Source organism: Hyla sarda, chromosome 2 (genome assembly GCF_029499605.1).
Source record: "Hyla sarda isolate aHylSar1 chromosome 2, aHylSar1.hap1, whole genome shotgun sequence".
Taxonomy (NCBI): Eukaryota; Metazoa; Chordata; class Amphibia; order Anura; family Hylidae; genus Hyla; species Hyla sarda.
In genome coordinates, this window is record NC_079190.1 from 275,008,577 (window position 1) to 275,034,506 (window position 25,930).

At 41.3% G+C, this 25,930-nt stretch overlaps 1 protein-coding gene across 2 annotated transcripts in view; it reads right to left on the bottom strand.

Annotated features, from left to right (window-relative positions):
• Nucleotides 1–25,930, bottom strand: part of SH3D21 (SH3 domain containing 21) — a 121,498-nt gene that overhangs the window by 4,209 nt on the left and 91,359 nt on the right. For both annotated transcript variants that reach the window (XM_056560615.1, XM_056560616.1), the window contains exons 14-19: nt 25,740–25,857; nt 23,120–23,181; nt 19,519–19,634; nt 17,468–17,536; nt 16,699–16,895; nt 2,173–2,236 (exon numbers count right to left, since the gene is read on the bottom strand). In XM_056560615.1, the coding sequence (XP_056416590.1) occupies nt 2,173–2,236; nt 16,699–16,895; nt 17,468–17,536; nt 19,519–19,634; nt 23,120–23,181; nt 25,740–25,857 (626 nt within the window). The remainder of the gene's footprint in view (nt 1–2,172; nt 2,237–16,698; nt 16,896–17,467; nt 17,537–19,518; nt 19,635–23,119; nt 23,182–25,739; nt 25,858–25,930) is intronic.

Sequence of the window (25,930 nt, forward strand, 5' to 3'; positions counted from 1 at the left end):
AGTAGAAGTATGGACTTTTTTATGGACACTTTATTACACGTCACGATCGGGTGACAAATAGGTGTGGATCTGCACTGGACACACATATATCTGTATTTATGTAACACATTTTGTATACGATGTCTTAATAATTTATGGTTTTATACATTGTTTATATATAATAATCACTATGTGATGATGTCACAAACTCTGTAATTGGTTGGCTTATTTAAGCCTCATATATGTCACTCATTAAGCACTTGAGAAAGCCAGCGTGAGGCTGGAGAAACGTAGTCTCTCACATCATGGAATAAATTCACCGTTTCTTTGAACTCTACCTGTGGTGTGCTGCTTCTATATTTTTGTATGCTGTATATACATATATATATATATATATATATATATATATATATATATATATATATATAGCTCCATTGTCAGTAAAATGTACTGTATATGTTCTTAAAATGGATACCCCTCCTTTAATGCTATGTTGACTTTAAGATTAAATATACCCACCATTTTGTGCAGATTAAAGGTAAAGTCTGAGTTAAAAATACTTATCCACAGAATTGTGGTAAATGTTAGGTCCAGGGAGGGGGGTTGTTTCTGACTGTATTCATTATCTATGCAGCTGCCAAAGGAAGCTAAACATTGTTCACAGCCAATAAATAGACCAGTGGCGCACATGGGCCACTTGCTGCTCCATTCATAACAAAAACTCAGAGTGCTGTTCTGGACATAAGTTATTTTAAATCGGAATAACCCTTTTAATTTCCCTCTAAGGGATGGGGCTCTGCTGTCTCATACATTGCTGCAATGTCCCTGAACACCCAAGGAATTAGAATATAAAATTCTGTCTTCCCGCAGCTACCACTAGGGAATCATAGGAGCTTACGGCATATGATGTATACGTTATACTGAATATTGTAAACTTAGAATATTGTAAACTTCTAAATTTCCACAAAGTAGCATGTGCAGGCAGGTGGGATTTTCTGGATGAAATATAGATGTAATACAGCCTCCTAAAGAAGCCTGCTGATGCACCCTCCCTGGATCACCCGCCATTGCTGCAGTCAAGTCTTCTGGTGTCTCTTCCGATCCTTATATACCTCTTTCCCAATGTTATGCCAGTAAGTACTGTCCACTCAGCCCAGTGATGGAAACATCAAGAGAAGGAGGGAGAGGAGGACAGCAGCAGGGACCAGAAGACATAACAGTGGCAATGGCGGGTGAGCCAGAGAGCGTAAGCATATAACATAAATCTTTTTCCCCCAGAACACACAGTTCAATTTTACAAATCTGTAAAATGGGGAGAAAATGGTGATTTAATTGCTTCATTTACTAACATTGGTACAACATCCTGAATCCTCCAGATCCTCCATTCTAAGTATGCTTGTGTAAATGAGTCCTTATAGTAAACAAATAATATGCAAGTTATAGCAGAAATCAAGTACCAGTCATGCCATGTGTTTGGTTGCTTTTATGGCAGCAATGCTGAGTGATACACTGAGAGCACAAAAGATTAAGGACACCTGTTCTGTGCTTGAAATAGACTGACAGATGATGCCTATAGTCCGCTATGCATTTCACCTCTTAAATCCCCATGAGTCATTGAATATGAAGGGAAAGAGACACCATAGATATTGGCATTATTTGTTCAAATCTCCATTTTATTATTATCCATAATGAAAATTACACTACTGAAATATTACAGAGCTAGTCCTCCCCTAGGATTGCTACTAGGGGAAATAAGGCTCTCAATGTAGTCCCCTATTGCAGCATATGGAGTGCATATGTGTCTAAAACATAAGTACTTCATGTGCTGCCATATAGGTTTAAATGTTTGTTATGACATTTATTATGGTCTTTACCCTTTTTTGGAGTGTAAAATTTCCCCTAACAAAAATCGCTTGGACTTTTTCTGTGACTTTTCACATAGAGCAAATTTCACACGCCACTTCATTTGTGTGTACAGACAATAATTTATTATTTGCTAGTTTTGTTAAAAGTCGCTAATTTATGCGCAATGGACCACATTTATGCACAACATATCTGCCCACATGGGAAAAAGCATCTTTATCACTGATACTTTTTAGTCCCAGCTAGGTCCAATACATTACACTGGTAAAAAGTGTACATTACATTGACCATGATAAATATCCCAATATGTCTTATCATATTAACACCTACCTGCAGTGCTAAGCGTTTTACTCTCTCTTGGCTGATTTCTGACCTAATTTCTTGTATATCTGTCCTGTAGAAATAATAAAAAAGATCATGTTACACAATTATGTATGTGATTATCTAAAGACCATCAAGTACATATGTAATGGATCTAATATATATATATATGTATATATATATATATATATTTTTTTTTTTTTTTGATTGGTATAAAATGTCTTCTTTTACATTTTACATCTGCTTAGTTTTTTTTGCTCAATATTAGCTGAACTAACAGAAATCCGCCTCCCCGAGTGTAGCCTGAAAATTATGATTGAACTGTTTGCAGAGAGATAAAGTAATGTCAGAATGACATTTGGGGAGAAGTACAAGGTTAATAATTGCTTAGCGCTTAGGAGCAAACAAGTCAACTTGCGCATGACAAAACTATGTACACATACACTTAAACACACGTACACATCACTAATAATAATCGATAATGTGGGTGGTAATTTATGTTAATTCTGGAGGCTATATAACCTGTGAACTATGCTGTAATAAACAGAGAGAATTGCTTAAAGGGTTACTCTGCCCCTAGACATCTTATCCCCTATCCAAAGGATAGGGGATGAGATGTCAAATCGCTGCTGGGACCCCCGGGATCGCTGCTGCGGCACCGCACTATCATTACTGCTAGAGATGAGCAAACTTACAGTAAATTCGATTCGTCACAAACTTCTCGGCTCGGCAGTTGATGACTTATCCTGCATAAATTAGTTCAGCTTTCAGGTGCTCCAGTGGGCTGGAAAAGGTGGATACAGTCCTAGGAGACTCTTTCCTAGGAATGTATCCGCCTTTTCCAGCCCACCAGAGCACCTGTAGGCTGAACTAATTTACACAGGATAAGCCATCAACTGCCGAGCCGAGAAGTTCGTGACAAATCGAATTTACTGTAAGTTCGCTCATCTCTAATTACTGCACAGAGTGAGTTCACTCTGTGCGTAATGACGGGCAATACAGGGGCCGGAGCATCATTACGTGTACACCCCTGAGGAAGTCGCTTGCGACGGAATGCGTGGGGTTCTTTGACCCCGTCCTCCATCCAGTACTCGTGTCGCTTGTCTCTGTGGAGTATACCTGTGAACTGTGGTATTGTATAGATGATCTAGCCTTAGAACAGCACCACTCATTTATTGCTACATTGCGAGATCAGATATCATTATTAGAATAGTGGTAGTGGCTGCAATTATTTATGTGTATTATAGTACCGCAGTGATGTTGGTTGATTTGGTTTATTTTTGTGTATTCTGTTACAGTTACACAGAGCCAACACAGAATATATTATTGATTGTTAGAGGACGGGGTCTTTTTACTCAGAGCAGGGGGTCATGGCCCTGCCCTGAGGCTGTGTTGTGGCTCTTAAGGGAGCCTTTTTAAATGGTTTTAAATTTGTAACTTGATCCATTGTTTTGTATTTCCTAATAAAGTATTGTATAATAGATTATCCAGTGGTGTGCATTCTAATTTCAGTGGTAGCTGTGTTTTGATAGTATTGTGTATACACTGAATTGCACCCCTTTTTGTTCGGATTTGATTCAGTGCGCCCCCCTTTTTTCATTGTTTGGGTAGACAAGGCATTTAGCCAGAAACTTACAGGAAGTGAAAAGCAGAGTGGAGGACACCCCGATGTTGGCCTATAGACCCTACCAGTAGACAAATGCCAGTTGAAAGAACTACAAGAGGCAGCAAGCCCTGAAGAAAATGACATATGGAAACAGAAAGAGCCATGTGGAATAGGAATGGCCTATTTGAAAATAACAGTAAGTCCTGCTTACCAAGAAGTATGTACCCAGCAGTGGTGCAGTGGGCACATGGAACCGCCCACTTGTCAAAAACTCTCATGAATGCCCTAATTCAAATGTACTGTCACGATTCGGCTGGCTGGAGGTGGATCCTCTGTGCCAGAGATGGATTGGCGTTGACCGTGTCGGTGGACCGGTTCTAAGTTGCTACTGGTATTCACCAGAGCCCGCCGCAAAGCGGGATGGTCTTGCAGCGGCGGTAGCAACCAGGTCGTATCCACCAGCAACGGCTCAACCTCTCTGACTGCTGAGATAAGCGCAGTACAAGGGAGTAGACAAGAGCAAGGTCGGACTTGGCAGAAGGTCAGGGCAGGCAGCAAGGATCGTAGTCAGGGGCAACGGCAGGAGGTCTGGAACACAGGCTAGGAACACACAAGGAAACGCTTTCACTGGCACAATGGCAACAAGATCCGGCGAGGGAGTGCAGAGGAAGTGAGGTATAAGTAGGGAGTGCACAGGTGAAGGTACTGATTAAAACCTGCTGCGTAACAAGTACTAGAAAACTACTGCAAGTCCAGTGCTATTTGTGCAAAGTGTAACCCAGGCCGTATGGAGAAAACACCCCAGAAACACTTACGGTAGATTTAAATATACCCTTGTGGTGGTGGACATGTTCTCAGGGTGGCCGGAAGCCTACCCAACTACCAATATGGCAGCCAAGACCACGACCAAGAAACTCCTCAATGAAATAGTTTTCCGGTATGGAGTATCTGAAGTCATAGAAAGGGACCAAAGATCTGCTATCACAGCTACGATGACAAAAGAAATCTGGTCTGCCCTAGGAGCCACTTTTTCCTTCCATGTACCTTATCACCCCCAGAGCAGTAGAAAGGTTGAAAAAAATGAATGGCACCCTTAAAACCTGAATGTTGAAAACGTGCCAAGAAACTGGTCTACCTTGGCCCAATAGCCTACCCATTGCCCTCTATAGCGTCAGATACACATCTAGAGGAGAGCATTCCCTGTCCCCTATGAGCTTTTGTTTGGCACCACCACTAGATTAGGGTGTTACTATCCTCAGCAATTACAAATACAGTCTGATGCACTCTGGCCGCATTATATTGGGAGTTGACTAAAATACATGCCCAAGTCTTTTCTTCTATTCCAGATCCTGAAGCAGTTGCTGGGACTCACAATCTATTGCCTGGTGATTGGGTACTAGTGAAAAAGTTTGTGAGAAAGAACCCTCTAGAGCCCAGATTTGATGGTCCATTCCAAGTTGTGCTGACCACGTCCACTTCAGTCAAGGTGGAAGGGAAGAACACTTGGATCCACGTTTCCCACTGCAAGAAGGTGCCAATGCCAGAAGACCAAGGAATCAGTCCAACCCAATCATAAAGATCATTCATATCCTTTGTCTAGTATCAATGGCAGTAGGTGGCCAAGAGATATCCATAATTATGAAAAAGGGATGAATACGGTTCTGGTTTAACCCCTTAAGGACCAAGGACGTACCGGTACGTCCTTGGTCCTGCTCTTCTGATATAACGCGGGGTTACACAGTAACCCCGCGTCATATCATGGCGGGCCCGGCGTCATAGTGAAGCCGGGACCCGCCTCTAATAGCGCGCAGCGCCGATCGCGGCGCCGCGCGCTATTAACCCTTTAGCCGCGCGCTCAAAGCTGAGCCGCGCGGCTAAAAGTGAAAGTGAAAGTTCCCGGCTAGCTCAGTCGGGCTGTTCGGGATAGCCGCGGCTAATCGCGGCATCCCGAACAGCTGACAGGACAGCGGGAGGGCCCCTACCTGCCTCCTCGCTGTCCGATCGCCGAATGACTGCTCAGTGCCTGAGATCCAGGCATGAGCAGTCATCCGGCAGAATCGTTGATCACTGGTTTCTTATGAGAAACCAGTGATCAACATAGAAGATCAGTGTGTGCAGTGTTATAGGTCCCTATGGGACCTATAACACTGCAAAAAAAAAGTGAAAAAAAAAAGTGAATAAACATCATTTAACTCCTCCCCTATTAAAAGTTTGAATCACCCCCCTTTTCCAATAAAAAAAAAAACACAGTGTAAATAAAAATAAAAATAAACATATGTGGTATCACCGCGTGCGGAAATGTCCGAATTATAAAAATATATCATTAATTAAACCGCTCGGTCAATGGCGTGCGCGCAAAAAAATTCCAAAGTCCAAAATAGTGCATTTTTGGTCACTTTTTATATCATTTAAAAATGAATAAAAAGTGATCAATAAGTCCTATCAATGCAAAAATGGTACCGTTAAAAACTTCAGATCAAGGCGCAAAAAATGAGCACTCATACCGCCCCATACACGGAAAAATAAAAAAGTTATAGGGGTCAGAAGATGACAATTTTAAACGTATTAATTTTCCTGCATGTAGTTATGATTTTTTCCAGAAGTCCGACAAAATCAAACCTATATAAGTAGGGTATCATTTTAATCATATGGACCTACAGAATACATATCAGGTGTCATTTTTACCGAAAAATGTACTACGTAGAAACGGAAGCCCCCAAAAGTTACAAAACAGCGTTTTTTTTTCAATTTTGTCGCACAATGATTTTTTTTCCCGCTTCACCATAGATTTTTGGGCAAAATGACTAACGTCATTACAAAGTAGAATTGGTGGCGCAAAAAATAAGCCATCATATGGATTTTTAGGTGTAAATTTGAAAGAGTTATGATTTTTTAAAGGCAAGGAGCAAAAAACGAAAATGCAAAAACGGAAAAACCTCCGGTCCTTAAGGGGTTAATTCAGTAAATACCACTGTAGCCACATATGTTTTTGACGCATGTGCTATAGTAGCTTGCCCAAGGGGAGCCAATGGATGGAAGTGGTATCGTGAAGGATATGGGGAAGGATATGTGTGTGTCACTGGTGGCCCATGGGGAGAAGATTGTAAGTCCTGGTCCGCAGCGGCCTGGAATTCTGGGCCCCCATGGGGTTACAAACCTAAACAGTCTACAGCTACAGACAGCAACGACCATTAAGGTAGACCTTTGTTAGACCGCATTAAGTTGGTTAAAACAGGCCCTGGTATGCAGCTGTAACAGCCATGCTCCGGCCAGACACGCTAGCTATGAGTGCACTGTCATGTCTCTACTGCTGGCGTGGCTGGGATCCTCATCGCGGGATGCGCCCACATGTGAATCCCAGCCCATCACTCACCTTCCTCAGCGTCTGCCTCACTGTGTCCCTGTCCTCGTAGCTCCGGTGCGCAGCCTCCTCTTTCTAGGGCGCGCGCGTGCAGGAGCTCTGTTTCTTAAAGGGCCAGTGCCCAATTAATAAGAGTGATTACACCTGTCCACTGGTTCATATATTCCTGCTCCTCCCTTAGACTCTGCTCCCTGGCATGGCTCACATCTATATCCACACAGGCCCTGAGGATCCACCTCCTGCTGTCCACCTGCCGTGATTCCTAACAGTAATATCCGGCCATGGATCCCACTGGGGTGTCTTTGTCAGATGTCTCGGATCTTCCCTTCGTCGTGGCCCAGCAGTCGCAGCAGTTAGGCAAAATTTCCACTTGTTTTTATTTTTCTGGCAGTTTTTGGATATCTGTCACTGCAGTTTTTGAGCCAAAGCCAGAAGTGTATTCAAAAGGAATAGGATATACAAAGGAAGGACTTATACTTCTCCTCCATTATGGATCCACTACTGACTTTGGCTCAAAAACTGCGGCAGTATTCCAAAAACTGCCAGAAAAAAACCAAGTGGAAACTTAGCCTAAGCCCATCAGGCGCAACAACTGAACCAACTTACAGCCAGGATGCAATAGCTCCTGTAAGCATTCCTTACAGAATTCCACAAAAGCAATTGAAGAACCCGCACGAGCCTCCTCTGCCGAGACAGCTCTACTGAACCTTTGCCAAGCAAGCTCCCCCGTTGGCGACTACGCGGTTCGGTTCCGCACTCTTGCCTCAAAACTTTCCTGGAACGACAAGGCCTTGTGTGCTACCTTTAAAAAAGGACTTTCCCCTCGAATCAAGGATGCTCTCGCTGCAAGTGATTCTCCGACTAACCTGAGCAAACTTATCCATTTGGCCTCCCGTATTGATGTGCGTTTTGCCGAAAGCGCGCAGTGAGCGCGCTGTCATGTCTCTGTTGCCGGTGGGGCTGGGATCCACATCGCGGGACGCACCCGCATGCGAATCCCAGCCCATCACTCACCTTCCTCAGCCACTGCCTCACTGTGTCCCTGTCCTCGTAGCTCCGGTGCGCATGCCTCCGTCTTCTAGGGTGTGCGCGCTGGAGTTCTGTTTCTTAAAGGGCCAGTCCCCAATTAATTAAAGTGATTACACCTGTCCCCTGGTTCATATATTCCTGCTCCTCCCTTGCTTCCCTACTGGATCTTTGCACCTGTGTTACTGCCTGACCTTCTGCCTTCTTTCCACTTACTGCCTGTCACCTCCCGTGTCACGCTGAATAAAGTCATTATACCTGTGCATATCTTGAACCGATAGCAGAACAAGAAACTTACCATAGGAGCAGGTGAGAAGTCCTAAAGGGAACCTTGACCCCCATGTGTATATTGATGCCATTGGAGTCCAAAGGGGGGTCCCAGATGAGTTTAAGTGACCAAGTAAAAGCAGGATTTGAATCTTTCCTACTACCCCTAGTCACCATAAACAAGATTGTAGACTGGAATAATTATATCTATTACAATCAACAAAGATCTGTAAACTTTTCAATAGAAGCTTTCAAAGGACAGGCTGAACAGCTTAGCGCCACATCTACTATGATGTTTCAAAATAGGATGGCCTTAGATATGATCTTAGCCGAGAAAGGAGGGGCATGTAAAATGTTTGGGGATACCTGTTGTACATACATCCCAGATAACACAAGACCCAATGGTAAAGTAACCTTGGCCATAAAAAAATTAGCAAGCCTTTCATTGGAACTTAAAAGAAATTCTGGAGTGTCAGACCCTTGGACCCAATATTTTCATTGAATGGGGGGTTGGCAGAAGATGTTGATTCAAATAAGGATAATAATTCTTCTTTTACATCTTACATCTTCTTTTACATCTTACATCTGCTTAGTTTTTTTTTTGCTCAATTTTAGCTGACCTGACAGAAATCCGCCTCCCCCAAGTGTAGCCTGAAAATTATGATTGAACTGTTTGCAGAGAGATAAAGTCATGTCAGAATTTGGGGAGAAGTACAAGGTTACTAATTGCTTAGCAGACAAGGAGCAAACAAGTCAATTTACGCATGACAAAGCTATGTACACGTATACTTACACACACGTACACGTCACTAATAATAATCGATAATGTGGGTGGTAATTTATGTTAATTCTGGAGTCTATATAACCTGTGAACTATGCTGTAATAAACAGAGATTGCTTAACCCTGAACAAATTGTGTCAGTGTCTGTTATTCACTCTGATGCATACATCAACTTTAATAATAATCAATTTGAACGGGAACAGATATCCACTAGGTTTATGAAGGAAAGAGTTCACACATGGAGATGTGGGGGGGGGGGTATGGTCTGTAACCCCATTCCCAGACACCATTGAATCTTCTTTTATAGCCTATTATTTATTGGGTTCATTTACATCATGCAATATGTAACTCCATTGCAGCTCCTACTTGTGAAATGTTCTTTGGACCATGCCAAACAGCACCAGCATGTGAAGTACATCAGCACACATATGATCTCCTTATGCTTCCAGCATCAGGACTTAGTGGAGGGTCTTCTGCCTTGGACCACCACTTAAAAAGACTGCCTGCCATTGCTGGGCTCCACTTCCCCTCTTTAGCTTATTAAAGCAAGTGGGCATCTCTGTTCCCAAACCCCTTTTTTTCACAGAAACTCCATCTACTGCCTTTGAAGAGGAATCAGGGTGCTGGTATAAATCTGGAAGACCATCTACAAGCAACAGCAAGAACAGCTCCATCTTTAAATTTGTAAACAATTGTAAGGATGCTAAGGATCTCCTGAAGCTACTGCTTGTCTGTGTTATGTACAGGCAGACACTTCAGTTAAATCTTTATTCTATTCTACCTTCTCTGCCTCATCAAAGAGCCTCTGCCACCTTTTGCTCTCCACCACAAACCCTCTGCCATCTACTCTGACACCCCCTCCCTCCTAAGCCCCTTTATTATGGGATCTCCCCCTTTCTACAGAGAAACCCTGCTTTTTGTTAAAGGGGCACATCCTACAGTTACATCCAGTGACTTCCCTTTTCTTTTACTTGAGACCATTACATGACCCTTCACAAGGCTCAATCAATCAAGCAGGCTATTAATTATAATTATTCATTACTGTTGACCAATAAAAGCATTAGCTCTTCATCGGTTGATCATTGACGCTGTTACACAGGTCGATTATCTGGAACAAGCATTCCTAGGAACGCTTATTTGTTTGATAACCAGCCCATGTGATAGGGACATTAGTGAGAGATTCAGCCTTGTTCAAACAGATGTATTATACTCATATTTCAAAGGGGCTGTCCAACTGTACTCTAAAGCCTGATCTGACATAGGGTGTAGAGAGATGCACTGTGATTTACCGAGACAGTTGCTGAGGCAACCATTTTACAAACCAACCACTATTATGAATGGGTCCTATTCAAGGACCTGTGCATAACACTAGATAGTAGGTAGATGGTTGCCTTGTCCTATCCAGCATGCAGTGCATCCCTTCACAGGCAACATCAGATTGCAAAGAAGAGTATGTTTGGACAATCCCCTGAATTGCCTGTATTTAAAATGTAGTACCTGGACCCCCATACTTATGAAAGCTTACAGGGATCTATGCTGCTATAAGTTCAGTAGAATCAAAGGGTTTCTTTTACTACACTGCTCAAAAAAATAAAGGGAACACTAAGATAACACATCCTAGATCTGAATGAATGAACTAATCATATGAAATACTTTCATCTTTACATAGTTGAATGTGCTGACAACAAAATCACCCAAAATTATCAATGGAAATCAAATTCATCAACCCATGGAGGTCTGGATATGAAGTCACACTCAAAATCAAAATGGAAAACCACACTACAGGCTGATCCAACTTTGATGTAAAACAAGTCAAAATGAGACTCAGTAGTGTTTATGGCCTCCACGTGCCCGTATGACCTCCCTACAATGCCTGGGCATGCTCGTGATGAGGTGGTGGATGGTTTCCTGAGGGATGTCCTCCTAGACCTGGACTAAAGCATCTGCCAACTTCTGGACAGTCTGTAGTGCAGATGTGGTCAATTGTATTCAGGTCTGGGGAACGGCCAGGCCAGTCCATAGCATCAATGCCTTCCTCTTCCAGGAACTGCTGACACAGTCCAGCCACATCAGGTCTAGCATTGTCTTGCATTAGGAGGAACCCAGGGCCAACCGCACCAGCATATGGTCTCACAAGGCGTCGGAGGATCTCATCTCAGTACCTAATGGCAGTCAGGCTACCTCTGGCAAGCACATGGAGGGCTGTGCGGCCCCCTTGCCGCCCCCACACCATTACTGACCCACTGCCAAACCGGTCATGCTGGAGGATGTTGCAGGTAGTAGGAACATGCATTCATCTGTGAAGAGCACAGGGTGCCAGTGGTGAATTTGCCAATCTTGGTGTTCTCTGGCAAATGCCAAATGCACAACTCCCACCTGTGGACGTTGGGCCCTCATATCACCCTCATGGAGTCTGTTTCTGACCATTTGAGTGGACACATGCACATTTGAGGCCTACTGGAGGTCATTTTGCAGGGCTCTGGCAGTGCTCCTCCTGCTCCTCCTTGCACAAAGGCAAAGGTAGCGGTCCTGCTGCTGGGTTGTTGCCCTCCTACAACCTCCTTCACGTCTCCTGATATACTGGCCTGTCTCCTGGTAGAGCCTTCATGCTCTGGACACTACGCTGACAGACACAGCAAACCTTCTTGCCACAGCTTGGATTGATGTGCCATCCTGGATGAGCTTTACTACCTGAACCACTTCTGTGGGTTATAGACTCCTTCTCACGCTACCACTAGAGTGAAAGCACCGCCAGCATTAAAAAGTGACCAATACATCAGCCAGGAAACATAGGAACTGAGAAGTGGTCTGTGGTCACCACCTGAAAAACTACTCCTTTATTGGGGGTGTCTTGCTAATTGCCTATAATTTCCACTTGTTGTCTGTTCCATTTAGAAAACAACATGTGAAATTGATTGTCAATCAGTGTTGCTTCCTGAGTGGACAGTGTGATTTCACAGAAGTGTGATTGACTTGGAGTTACATTGTGTTGTTTAACCCCTTAACGACCATGGACGTAAATGTACGTCCTGGTTTGGCGGGACTTCCCGCACCAGGACGTACATTTACGTCCTGTGTATGACCGCGAGCATCGAAACGGTGCTCGCGTCATACACGGCAGGTTCCGACCCCCCCGTAATGGCCAATACAATACAGATCACGGAATCTGCGGCATTGCGGTACTTTGAACGGATGATCGGATCGCCCGCATCGCTGCCGCGGCAATCCGATCATCCAGCATCGTGGCCGGAGGTCCCCTCACCTGGCTCCAGCCGGGTCTTCTGCTCTGGTCTGAGATCGAGCAGACCAGAGCAGAAGATCACCGATAATACTGAGCAGTGCTGTGTCCTATACATAGCACTGCACAGTATTAGCAAAGGATTGCTATAGATAGTCCCCTATGGGGACATAAAAAGTGTAAAAAAAAAAGTTGAAAAATGTAAAAATAAAAAGTTTTAAAAAAGTGAAAAATCCCCTCCCCTAATAAAAGTGAAAATTTCCGTTTTTCTCATTTTACCCCCCAAAAAGCGTACATTTAAAAAAAAATAAACATATTTGGTATTGCCGCGTGTGTAAATGTCCATACTATCAAAATATAATGTAATGATCCCGTACGGTGAATGGCGTAAACATAAAAAAAATTTAAAAGTCCAAAAATGCTGCTTTTTTGTCCCATTTTATAAAAAAAAAATTATAAAAAATTATCTAAAAGTTTTATATATGCAAATCTGGTATCTAAAAAAAAGTACAGATTACGGCGCAAAAAATGAGCCCTCATACCGCCCTATATACGGGAAAAAAAAAGTTATAGGTGGTCAAAATAGGGCGATTTTAGATTACTGCTTTTGTACAAAAAGTTTTAGATTTTTTTTAAGCAGTACAAAAATATAAAAGTGTCTAGCCATGGGTATCATCTCAATCGTATTGACCCACAGAATAAAGAACACATATAATTTTTACCGTAAATTGTACAGTCTAAAAACAAGCCCCTCCAAAATGTGCAAAATTTGAACTTAATTTAACCCCTTAATGACCGGGTTTTTTCCGTTTTTGCATTTTCGTTTTTTGCTTTTTGCGTTTAAAAAATCATAACTCTTTCAATTTTGCACCTAAAAATCCATATGATGGCTTATTTTTGCGCCACCAATTCTACTTTGTAATGACATCAGTCATTTTGCCCAAAAATCTACGGTGAAACGGAAAAAAAAATCATTGTGCGACAAAAGTGAAAAAAAAACGCCGTTTTGTAACTTTTGGGGGCTTTCGTTTCTACGTAGTACATTTTTCGGTAAAAATGACACCTTATCTTTATTCTGTAGGTCCATAAGATTAAAATGATACCCTACTTATATAGGTTTGATTTTGTCGTACTTCTGGAAAAAATCATAACTACATGCAGGAAAATGAATACGTTTAAAATTGTCATCTTCTGACCCCTATAACTTTTTTATTTTTCCGTGTATGGGGCGGTATGAGGGCTCATTTTTTGCGCCGTGATCTGAAGTTTTTAACGGTACCATTTTTGCATTGATAGGACTTATTGATCGAATTGATGGAATTTTTTTGCACGCACGCCATTGACCGAGCGGTTTAATTAATTATATATTTTTATAACTCGGACATTTCCGCATGTGGTGATACCACATATGTTTATTTTTATTTACACTGTGTTTTTTTATGGGAAAAGGGGGGTGATTCAAACTTTTTTTTTCACTTTTTTTTGCAGTTTTATAGGTCCCATAGGAACCTATAAAACTGCTTACGCTGATCTTTTACATTGATTACTGGTTTCTCATAGGAAACCAGTGATCGACGATTCTGCCGCATGACTGCTCATGCCTGGATCTGAGGCACTGAGCAGTCATTCGGCGATCGGACAGTGAGGAGGGCCCTCCCGCTGTCCTGTAAGCTGTTCGGGATGCCGCAATTTCGCCGCGGCTATCCCGAACAGCCCACTGAGTTAACCGGCAGCTTTCACTTTCGGTTTTAGCCGCGTGCCTCAGCTCTGAGCACGCGGCTAAAGGGTTAATGGCACGCGGCGCCGCGATCGGCGCTGCGCGCTATTAGCGGCGGGTCCCGGCTTCACTATGACGCCGGGCCCGCCGTGATATCATGCGGGGTTGCCGTGTAACCCCGCGTTATATCAGGAGAGCAGGACCAAGGACGTACCAGTACGTCCTTGGTCCTTAAGGGGTTAAATTTCCTCCCTAAAAATTTTTTTTGGGGGGTTCGCCATACATTTTATGATAAAATGAGAGGTTTCATTACAAAGTACAATTGGTCACACAAACAAAAAAGCCCTTATATGGGTCTGTAGATGGTAATATAAAAGAGTTATGGATTTTAGAAGGCGAGGAAGAAAAAACGAAAACGCAAAAATAAAATTGGCCTGGTCCTTAAGGTGAAAATGGGCTTGGTCCTTAGTGGTTAAGTGTTCCCTAAATCACATTTTAACTATAAATAGTGTTAATAAAGCTAAAGTGTACACAATTCATGTAAGGGTCTTATATTTTTCTTTTTGTTTGTCCATAGTCCATGCTATCAGTTCCCCTTATAGTTTTTGCCAGATGTAAGACATTCAGCTATGGCTGTTTTTGACCAGGTGCTGAGTAGAAGTGCAGGCCTATGGATATGCTATGACTACAATACAGTATAGGTAATAATAAAGGATATGTAATGTGAGATCATATGTGATATATATTTAAAAAAAATACCAGGGTTCTAAATGGCTGAAGAGGCATCTCCAAGGAAGAAAGCAGATATCCGGCTCCCGATAGATGAATAAAATCCAAATTTAATGAAAAAATATTAAAAGCATACAGGTGGAATTTTTTTTCCATCTGATTGGCTTGTATGAGCGCTATATAGATGACCTCCTCCTAGAATGGAAGGGTACTAAGATACAGGCACAGGGATTTATTTAGTTTATTAATACAAATGATTTCTCTTTATCTTTTACCATGTCCCTTGAGGATTATGATACACATTTTTTGGGATGTTTCCTTATCAGGTTGTGTGGAAAGTAGTAGTGTTAATACTAAATTATATCGCAAGTCATGTGCAGGGAATAACCTGCTTCATGTTAAAAGCTGTCACCCCCAACACCTAGTGCGAAATGTGCCTATAGGAGAATTTGTTTGTGCGAGAAGGGCATGTTCTGATGATACATCCTATGTGGAAGCGTGCAGGGACATCAGAAAAAGACTACATGCCAGGGGGTACGGGTCACACCTGATAGGAAGAGCTGAGGGCATTGTGAACTCTGAGCCAGAGGGCCACTATCTTAAAGTTTGCAATAGTAAAAAACAAAATGAACAATATATTCCTACCTTTTCCACTACTTTCTCAAGACAGTTTAATAATATTCGTGACATAATTTATAAACATCTACCCCTTTTGAGAGCTGATGAGGTCATGAGCCAAGTACTGGATAAAGGAAAAATAATTATTCCCCGGAGAGCACGTACATTACAGAACCAGCTGTCACCCAGTGAATTTCATAGTTCTAATGCAAGTGACACTTGGCTCTCTACTAGGGGAAATTATAAATATGGCCATCCTAGGTGTGGAACCTGTAAATATATGACTAATTCTACCACATTTTTCTATTGCAAAACAGGTCAACAATTTAATATAAAAACATTTATAAATTGCCAATCATCACATGTAATATACAATATCATCTGCTTCGAGTTCAATCTACAATATGTGGGTTGCACTGAAAGGAAACTTAAAACCAGAATTCAGGAGCATATGTACCTACCTAACGCCGAAAAAATTACAACTAGATTGTTGTCAGGGTTCACGAAGCATGTCATGGAGGTAGACTCAGGTATCATACCATCATGTAATGTATCTGGTATTGAAAAGGTGCGGCCACCCCGAAGAGGAGGGGATTGAAGTAAACAAGTATTCAAACATGAAGCATTTTGGATACTCAACCTGGAGAGCCGCTATCCTTCTGGTTTGAATCACAGAAATTATTTGTCTTATATTTACTAGGATGTGTGGTTCCTCAGTTTCGAATCAAAATTTGTACAATTTATAATTTGTTTTGGTGCTGGGTATGACCTATGTTCCTACATTTATCCGTTCGAATTTATGAAAAGATGTACATACATATATATTTATCTGTTTTCTCTTCACTTGCAATTCCATTGGTAGTCAGAAGCATGACGTCATCAGAGGGGCGTATAGGTTATGGTGGCATGTCACGTGTTTGATACAGGTGTATTTATACTGGGCATTGTGTCCGAAGTATGTGCCATGAGTAAGACTTGTTACCGAGTCGAAATGCTCAATCCACATAGGATGCCGAATACTCAATCCACATAGGAGGGGTGAGCTGGTTTATGTCCTGCTTTACTTTATATTGAAGAGGCAGTATGCCATGTTATACTATACATGTTACAAACAGGAAACATAGGACAGGTAGAAATACTTTATGGTTATCTGGGCATGGAACAAAAGGAAGTTATCAGCCTATATACTTACAAGTGCTTGGTTTTAAGTATTTCCATCATAAGTTTAAGTGATCTGATTTCTTCCATAACTTCCTCCACTTGTTTGTTCGGTGCAGGCTCAGGCTCAGGGCTCCTCTTGGTTGTTACAGAAACTAAACCAGTATTTGTGCTGGTCTTTGCAGTTGGAGAATTAGTTTGACCAGGTGAGTTAGAAAACCTTGGAGTATTCTAAGAAAGCAACAGAAAAGGTTAAAGTCATACACAGGAGTAAAATGGGCACTGCCACTTTTAAAAGTTTTCATTGGTCGGGATCTAAGTGTTAAGACAGGTACACTGTAAAAGAGTTTTCCCATCTTGTAAAGTTATCCCCTTTATAGGGGATAACCATCTAACAGCTATCCAATCACTGAGGCCCCATGCAATTATGAAGTCCTCAAGTGCAATTGATACCTTTGCATCCCCTATTGCTTTATTTTGAAATAGTTGTGATATATATGTAGCTTTTTTGTATCTCCTATTTAGTTGGGTTCCCCAGACTTGTGTGACTACTTTTCCCCTTACAGAGTCAACCAGAGCCCTCTCATTCTTTAGCTGCGGGGAAGTCCTTAGTTTACATGCCGTAAAACTGTGTGAAAACCCTTAAATATGCAGATAACATCATTGTTTTGATCGTGGGAACAAAACATGACTTTCCCTTCAACAGGTGTACCTGACAGGTGTAATTTTACATACCTTAGGGTTATATCACCTGCATATATGTGCATCTTCATAAATGAGATGAGAGTAGATAAACTACATACCTTAGTTGTTGGATGATTCTTTATGTGGGAATTCACAGGATCTTCATCTTTATTGCTAACAGATTCATTCTGTGATTAAAATAAAGAGGAATAAGCTTAGTAAAGTGGAGTCATACGTAATGACAGGTGACAAATGTATGAATTACTCTTCAATTCTGAAACTGAAATTGACTTAAACAGTCTATGTGGGGATTTTACTAAGACTGGCATTTTAAGAATAACCCCACCAGTGTAGGATTGCACTGGATTTATGAAGAGGTGCACACTTCTAGGTAAACTCAGACACCTCTGAGACGTCTGCCCGGCAGCCTTAGCAATCTCCACCTGCTATGAGCTGGTTTATATTTCTACAACAAATTATCCCTGGCAAACTGGTAAATTTGAAGTCCGGAATGGACACCGCTATTTGCTAAGCCTCACCATCTTGGCAATCATCAAAGCTACAGATTGGCAAAAAGTTGGACACTTATGTGCAAACTGAACGGTTTGCACAAAAAATTGCCAGATGCAAGTTGGGGTGCCGGCCCAGAGATCGCAGGGGGTCCCTGCTGCCAGACCCCCCTGTGATCAGACATCTTATCCCCTATCCTTTGCAAAATATTAAAGTGTACCTTTCATTTACAAAACTTTCAATATGTCATAGAGACATGACAAAGGTTTGGATCAGTCAGGGTCTGGGTGTTCGGACCAGCCACTGATCACTAGAATGAGCTAAGAGAAGTGTGTGGCTGTGTGCTTCACTCCCTGGCTTGCTGCAGGCTCCTTCCAGTTACAGGAAATGGGCTCCATAGACTTAGAATGCAGCCAACCAACTGAACTCATCCGTTCACTTTTCCTAGCTTGTTCTAGTGATTGGTAGGGATCTAAACACCCAGACTCCGACCGAAACTTTTGATATGTCTCTAAGAACTTTTGTTAAATGACAAAGATACTTAATTTTTTAGAATGCTTTTGTTTTAGTTAACTTGGCTTAAATTATTATATTATTATAGTGATAATATATATATATATATATATATATATAGAGAGAGAGAGAGAGAGAGAGAGAGAGAGAGAGAGAGAGAGAGAGAGATAATATAGTGCATAAATGCATCTAAAGTTCTTCAGGTTTCATACTTTAAAGGGGTATTCCAGGCAAAAACTTTTTTTTATATATCAACTTGCTCCGGAAAGTTAAACAGATTTGTAAATTACTTCTATTAAAAAATCTTAATCCTTTCAATAGTTATTAGCTTCTGAAGTTTTCTGTCTAACTGCTCAATGATTATGTCACGACACGGGAGCTGTGCATGATGGGAGAATATCCCTTGCATGATGGGAGAATATCCCCATAGGAGCTGGACAGCTCCCGGGACGTGAGTCATCAGAAAGTAGTTAGACAGAAAACAGCAACTCAACTTCAGAAGCTAAGAACTATTGGAAGGATTAAGATTTTTTTATAGAAGTAATTTACAAATCTGTTTAACTTTCCGGAGCCAGTTGAAATATTAAAAAAAGTTTTTGCCTGGAATACCCCTTTAAAACTTGCAGCATTCCTTTTTAGCTCCATGTCTGGACAAATATTTCTATAATGGTTTGGAATCTAGGAAGTGTAGTCTTCACACCAAGCATTATATGATATAGCAAATGTAATCTCTCTGTAGCATTAGCATTATATGATCTAGCAATGTCTCACTGTATTATAAGACCTTTGCTAAACTAGGTTTTAAGGATCCGTTATGGATCTTAAGGGGCAATATTTACCTCCCTGATTTTTTGCTACTCTTGTTCCGAAGCTTCCGTGGTCTCTGTTAGTTTCTGTACTTCCTGAGCACCAGGAATTACACAGATCGACAGGGACCTCGGTAGCGTCGGAAAGAGAGCGCCTGAGAGATTGGTAGGATAATGCTTCTTTCACTGGACAACCCCTTTAAGTTGGTTCACCATTCTAAATAGTAGCTGCCACATTTGTGAACGCAGCTTCAGCTTATAACATGCTGATACTGAACATCACTAAAAGATAAACTAGAAATATTAGTAAGCATTTTCTTTAAAGTTCATGTAATTCTTACCCCCGTAGAGATAATCTTATTCTTTGGTAGACGTTTCCCCTGCATCTTTGGTCTGTCTGCTGTAGGATGTGCCAACTTAACAGATGAAACTCTGAGTCCATCTAGAGTTGAATTATCTGCAATATGTAAGAAAACAAAAAAAGTAATCTGAAACAAAAGTTGAGACAATTTTTTCAAAAGAAATAATGCTTTTTTGTTCTTATTCCGATTCCTTTTTAAAGGAGAAATGCGGTGCAAAACGTTTACCTTCCTTTGTGCCCGGGCTGCAAAAACTAAAGAAACAACTTTAACTCACCTTCCTACGTTCCCCATTGCGCCGATATCGGCATCCCGGTCCTCAGGCGCTGCTCAGTAGTCAGCGTATCGCCGGCCGCAATGATCTCCTGCTTCGGCCAGTGATAGGCTGAGCGCACTGTCATGTAAGGAGCCCAGGCAGCAGAGAGGAGGTGGGCCCGAGCTCCTTACATGACAGGGCGCTCAGCCTATCACCGGCCGAGGCGGGACATTGCTACAGCCCACGATACGTTGACTGCAGTGTGATGTTCCAAGCCTAAGAAGCAGGGAGCTGAGCAGAACTGGAGGACCGGGATGCCGGTACTGGTGCAACGGGGGAACTGGTGCAACGGGGGAACGTAGGAAGGTGAGTTTTTAGTTTTTGCAGCCCGGGCACAAGGGAAGATAAAAGTTTCCTTTTTTTTTTTTTTTTTTAGATATAGTGATCTCTAATTTAGCCAAATTTTCATTAATCTGCTGATCTAATTTGCTAAAGATAGGATGTTTTTCATATTTTGCAACAAGTGACTGTAAGTCAGAGATTTTGGTGTTCATATCTTTTAAAGCTGTTTCCTCATATTGTATTATCAATTGCATAAACACTATTGAGGATTTAAATTGTTCCGAGAACACCGTTGTGGGGAATTTTTTTTATCCTATACAACTTTCTCTCTGACAGTAAAGTGGCTTCCAGTTCCGCCATTTGGATCTATAACATCTTCTGTGTCTGTGCTGGTTTTATTAAATTTTTTCAATATGCGTTCTGTCAGGGCAAGCTGTGCATAACTTGCTTGCCCTCTGACTGCAGAGCTTAGGTTGGAAAAAGTACTGTAAGGGTTAATTTCCTTTCCCCAGCTACAGACTTTGTGTCGCCCTGCTTTTCCTCCCCCTCCCTCCTAAACTGCCCAGAGACTTGAGAGCTGGGGGATCACACCAATCATGGGTGTGCTTTTTTCCCGGGTTTTTACCCTCCTCCCACCGGTTTAAAAGGGAGATCTCTCCTCCTTCACCTCATTCTGCCCCTCGTACCCGGAGAATTTTGTCCCGCCCTCCCTCCCCTGTTGGTGTTTATTTTGTGTTTATGTGTTTTCTGTTTGAAGTCACAGCTGGCGGTAGAAGAGTGAAGAGTTTACATCCTGGGGTAGACCTGTGCACCGGAGGGTGTGGCAGCACCTCGCAGGATGAACAGAGTTAATTTATACAGTTTATTTTTCTACGGTTATTTATAAAAATGTAAATTTTATTATTTATAATAAAGCTGTGGCCTACCCTCACCCACAGATAAAAAGTTAATTTTGTGTTTGTCATTATTATTATTAGTTGGGGAAAGGACTAGGGGTTTAATCTTGGGAGATAAGGGTCTCTGCAGTCTGAGCAGGCTTGGCAGTCATCCAATGACCTTAGGCATGTACATGTAGCCATAGCATAGGTAAAATTTATCCTCATCGAGTGGTGACTGCCAACCTCATTCTGGACAAGCCCTTTAAGCAGAAGTCCCAGGCAGGAAAAGGTGGGGTGTAGGGTGCTAGGCAGACAGGGTGCAACCAACTTACTGAAATGGACATTGGGGAATTTCTGATGAAGATAAATAAACCTTATGGAATGTCATACTGAGGACTTTCTTGAAAGTACAATGAAGCTAATAGTACTATTGTCTCATATTATACCAGTTTCGACTTTGAAGCTTCAAACATTTCTCTTAAATGAAGTTTTCAGAAGTATTCTATTTTTGGGCATATACCCATAAGCTTCCATACAAGGATTACAGGAATTGTGTGCACATTTTTTTTATTAATAATTTTTCTTACCGATGTTGATGTTAAAATCTTTTTATGCTCTTGAAAATTAATAAAACTATTTGAATTGAAAAGGTCTGGATCGGTTAAGGCTCTGAAAAAGTTTCGGCCTTGTTTTGAATTAGAAAAATCATACACACTTCCCGAGCAATGTGGGTGCGACTGTAAGGGCTTAGTTTATTTCAACTCAATCTTGCACTCACCTGCCAATTGGGTTGCCCATTTAGCATTTATCAAACCCTAACTTATTCCACACACCCCAAATACACATTGCCACCATTTATCAAATATGAGCTATACGTCCAAACTCCAGATGTTGCTGTCTGCAGTCAAAGAATGATGGGGGAGATTTATCAAAACCTGTGCTGAGGATAAGATGCCCAGTTGTCCATAGCAACCAATCAGATCGCTTCTTTCATTTTTAAAAGGGCCTGTGCAAAATGAAAGAAGTGATCTGATTGGTTGCTATGGGCAACTGGGCAACTTTTCCTTTGCACAGATTTTGATAAATCTCCCTCGATATAATCTCCAGCCAATTCATTTGTGACCGTAGTCAGATGGATCTAAGATTCACTGTCTTTAAAGACAAAGGCAATAGGAAGATCTCCAATATCTCTACTGACTTTTTCAAAGAAAGAATTTGTGTACTTAGATGTCAGACAGCTCTACAATGTGATATTAGTTACACTGCTACACTTTAAATTTTAGATACAGAATGGTGTTCGATTTCAATAGAGCTTGTCAGGTTCCCAGGGCCTCACACACCGACCCAAGTGCTGGACAGGGAAGGCTTGTTATGACTAGTATCCAGGGTTTCTCCCTGCAGTGCGGCTGTCAATCAAACCTGACTGGGCAAAAGGAGGGAGCCTAATTGGAAGCAGCTACATCCTCTCTTCCATGACCGAATGTGGGTCACACCCCCATTTAAACTTCTTTTTCAACATCACATAGAGCTGAGAACAGTAACAGAATGCTGTTCTCCACACCTGTCAGATCATGATGCCAATGTTTGAGGCCCCGGGGACCTAACAGGTTCTTTTTAAAATGTCATTGTCATTTAATGTACTTTTTGAGAATAATCTGTCCAGTGTGTATATGTGGAAATTAGCAATATTTTGGGTCATTAAATTACTTGTAGATAGCATTTTACCCTTATTACCACTCTACAGGCTCCATCACAAGGTGTCAGCTTTCCCTGAGCTCACTGCACTTCCTCTCCTTCATCCCCCTCCTACCTGCCCCTCCCCTCTCCATAGACTTCTATGGACAGTGTAAACTGATCTCTCAGTAAAGCTGACTACTGCTGTACTGATAAACTGCTAAGCTACGATTGGTTGCTAAGGGAAAAACCAGACACTTTTGTATTCAGACAGATTGACAGATCTGGGTCACATAGTTTCTTATATTCCTTGTTCTATTGTTTTGTTATTTGAAATGACAGTTACACTTTTAAAAAAAAAGCCTTTACTATCTCCATTCTAGTACAATGAGAGCAAATGTGTTCTGAACTACATTCTTCTGGGCAAACTTACTTGTTTCTTTATTCTTATCCTTTTTATCTTCTGCTGGTTTTGGCTGTGATTCAGTCGTGGGCCTAAGATGAAGAATAGAACGTCTGTTAGCAGCTACTATCTGTGCATGTCCATTATAGTATTTGTTATTTCATTTAAGAGACATGCAGGCAGTTATAATGTGTAACCTCTATGCAGACATGCCTTTTCTTAAGTTTTGTTATCTATATGGTGCCATATTCCATCTGAATAATGGCCACTTAACCAAGCATTGAGACAAACGGTCAGGTACCATGAATTATCTTACCACCATCATCCCCGACAGAAGTGTTTCTTTGTCCTCAGATATTCATTTGGGGCATTAGAAGTCATATACAAAGGTACATAGAGCCAGAACATGTCTAGTATACTCAGAGATATAGGCCGACATTTATCATTGTCTTTAGACAGTTTTTTGTGTCTAGAAAAGGCGCAAAAAGGCTCAAGCAGGGTTTATTTGAACCTTTTTTGCGCCTTTTGGTTTACACATTTCTGCTTATTTTGAGTTGCAATTCACTGATTTTGGCAATACACATGATATGGAAGGGTTTTATGAACTGCACCTTTCTGTGAAAAGGTGCAAAAAAAGGCCCATAGCCACTGAAAAGTCTTTAAAACTACACCAGCCCAGAGTTAGCTTAGCATTTTGGTCCATGTGAAGGGAGAAATTGCAGAAAATGTGACCTGCACAAAATGTATCCAATGCTCTGTGCCCATTTCATATATTTAGTGCTCCTACACATTACCAGCACACACACAAAAAAAAAGTGTAGAAAAATGCTTCACTTACACCTACAATGATAAATGCCGGCCATATGGTCCATTTATTGGTCAGAGTTTGTTGTTGTGACATAGCCTATTGCCAAGGAATTAAAATGGGGCTTGAAATTATTGACTGTAAAGAGGACCTGTCAGGTTTTGTGACATGTTTTAATAAATACTTGTATTCCCCATAGTATAACATTTCTGGATCATATTTCTTTGCATTAAGAAATTTTTTATTCTATTGAGACATTTGAGACATTTCTATGCTATTTCACAAATTAATGAATTAATTAGTTACCAGTTGGTTTTGCCCTGTCTGTTATTGTCCAATAGCTGGTAACTATGTCAGACTATATCAGGTAATAGCCCTAGTGACACTTATCACTATGGTACTTTTTTGTGTCAGTTGAACATTTTTTGACAAAGCGTAAAATATAGCAAAATGCAAATTACATTGTTTGGTACACTGGGAGCATTACTTCACCCTGGTGCTCTTGGATTTCCTCCTAATATAAGATTACCACTGGAAAATCATGCATGTACATAATAACAATGCAGGACCACGGTGCTAGAGATGTTATTGCACAAGCATGAGATTTCTCAAAAATGGTATGACGGATAAAAATAGGGAAGGTAACATAGTGATGAGTGTCATCAGCGCTATTACCTGTTACCAGTAGGTAAGTATGGGCTAACCTACTGAAACATTCCCTTTAAAGGAGTACTGTGGCCAAAATTAACTTATCTCCTATCCACAGGATGGGGGATAAGTAGCTGATGGCAGGGGTCTGACTACTGGGACCCCCCTGTGATCTCCTGAACGGGACCCTGTCTTGCTTAGTGAGGAGCGTGTGCCGTCTACCCTAGATGGTGCACACTCCATTTATTTCAATGGAGCGCCTGCCGTCTACCACACACACACTCCTCACTCAGAGCCAGGTCCTGTTCAGGAGATCGTGGGGGGTCCCAGAGGTCAGACCCTCTGCCATCATCTACTTATCCCCTATCCTGTGGATAGGGTATAAGTTAATTTTGGCCATAGTACTTCTTTAAGGACTAGCATCTGAAACACATCAGATGGATGTTATCATGTTCCATGTTGGGATTATGTTTTAAAAAACTATACAATAGGGCTAAATTAACCTTACTGGAAAATCACTGTGCTGGACTTTCTTTTTGCCATTTGTCAATTTATTCATAAATATTTAGGTGGGTTTGTAGCAAAAAACACATATCAATTAGAGATGTTTTTAACCAAGGTTTGTGACAAAAAACACATATAAATTTATCAACTTAAACAGAAGTTATTTAGATCATTTTTTAAGTTGGACATTCCCTCTAAATAGTCTACAGTAATAACACTTTCATATATATTGTTTCCAAATATTTGTAATTGTATTGGTTCTTGAGGATGAAGAGAGAACTTAGGGTGCATTCACACTACATTTTGGGGATATGGAAGCCGGCTCAGGCGGCCCATGCCGCACCCTATTCATTTAAAAGAGACAGACGTCAGATAGTGACTCCGGTCGGCTTAATTTTGAACTGTATGAGTTTTATTGCCAATGTTTTCAGTCTGGCAACAGAAACAGATAAATAGATACGGTCCAAAAATGTGAATGCATTCTAACAGGCATATCCTTGCAGGTGTCTTTTAGTTTGTACATTCTAGGAAATATGTGTAAGTACCTATAGCATGTCAATGCAACACAAAAAAAAGTTATAACCCTTTGCTAATAAGCTTCTCTACCAATGTGACCAAACTTTCTTTGTGTCAGTAATTTTTGATCAATTTCTCCTTGTATTGCTCCAGGGTTTAATGATTAATACATCTCACTTGTTGGCTTGGCTGGTGCTGGGTTTGGTCTTGGCTGGTATTGGTGGAGGTGGGGCTGCTTTCTTCCCTGGTTGATGTGCCACCTTGGGAGCAGAGTCTACTTTGTTTTCTTTGGTCTCTGAAATAAGTGGTGTAATATTTTTTATTTGTTATCATGTTATAACAATTTATTATCAGTTAGCACAACTATA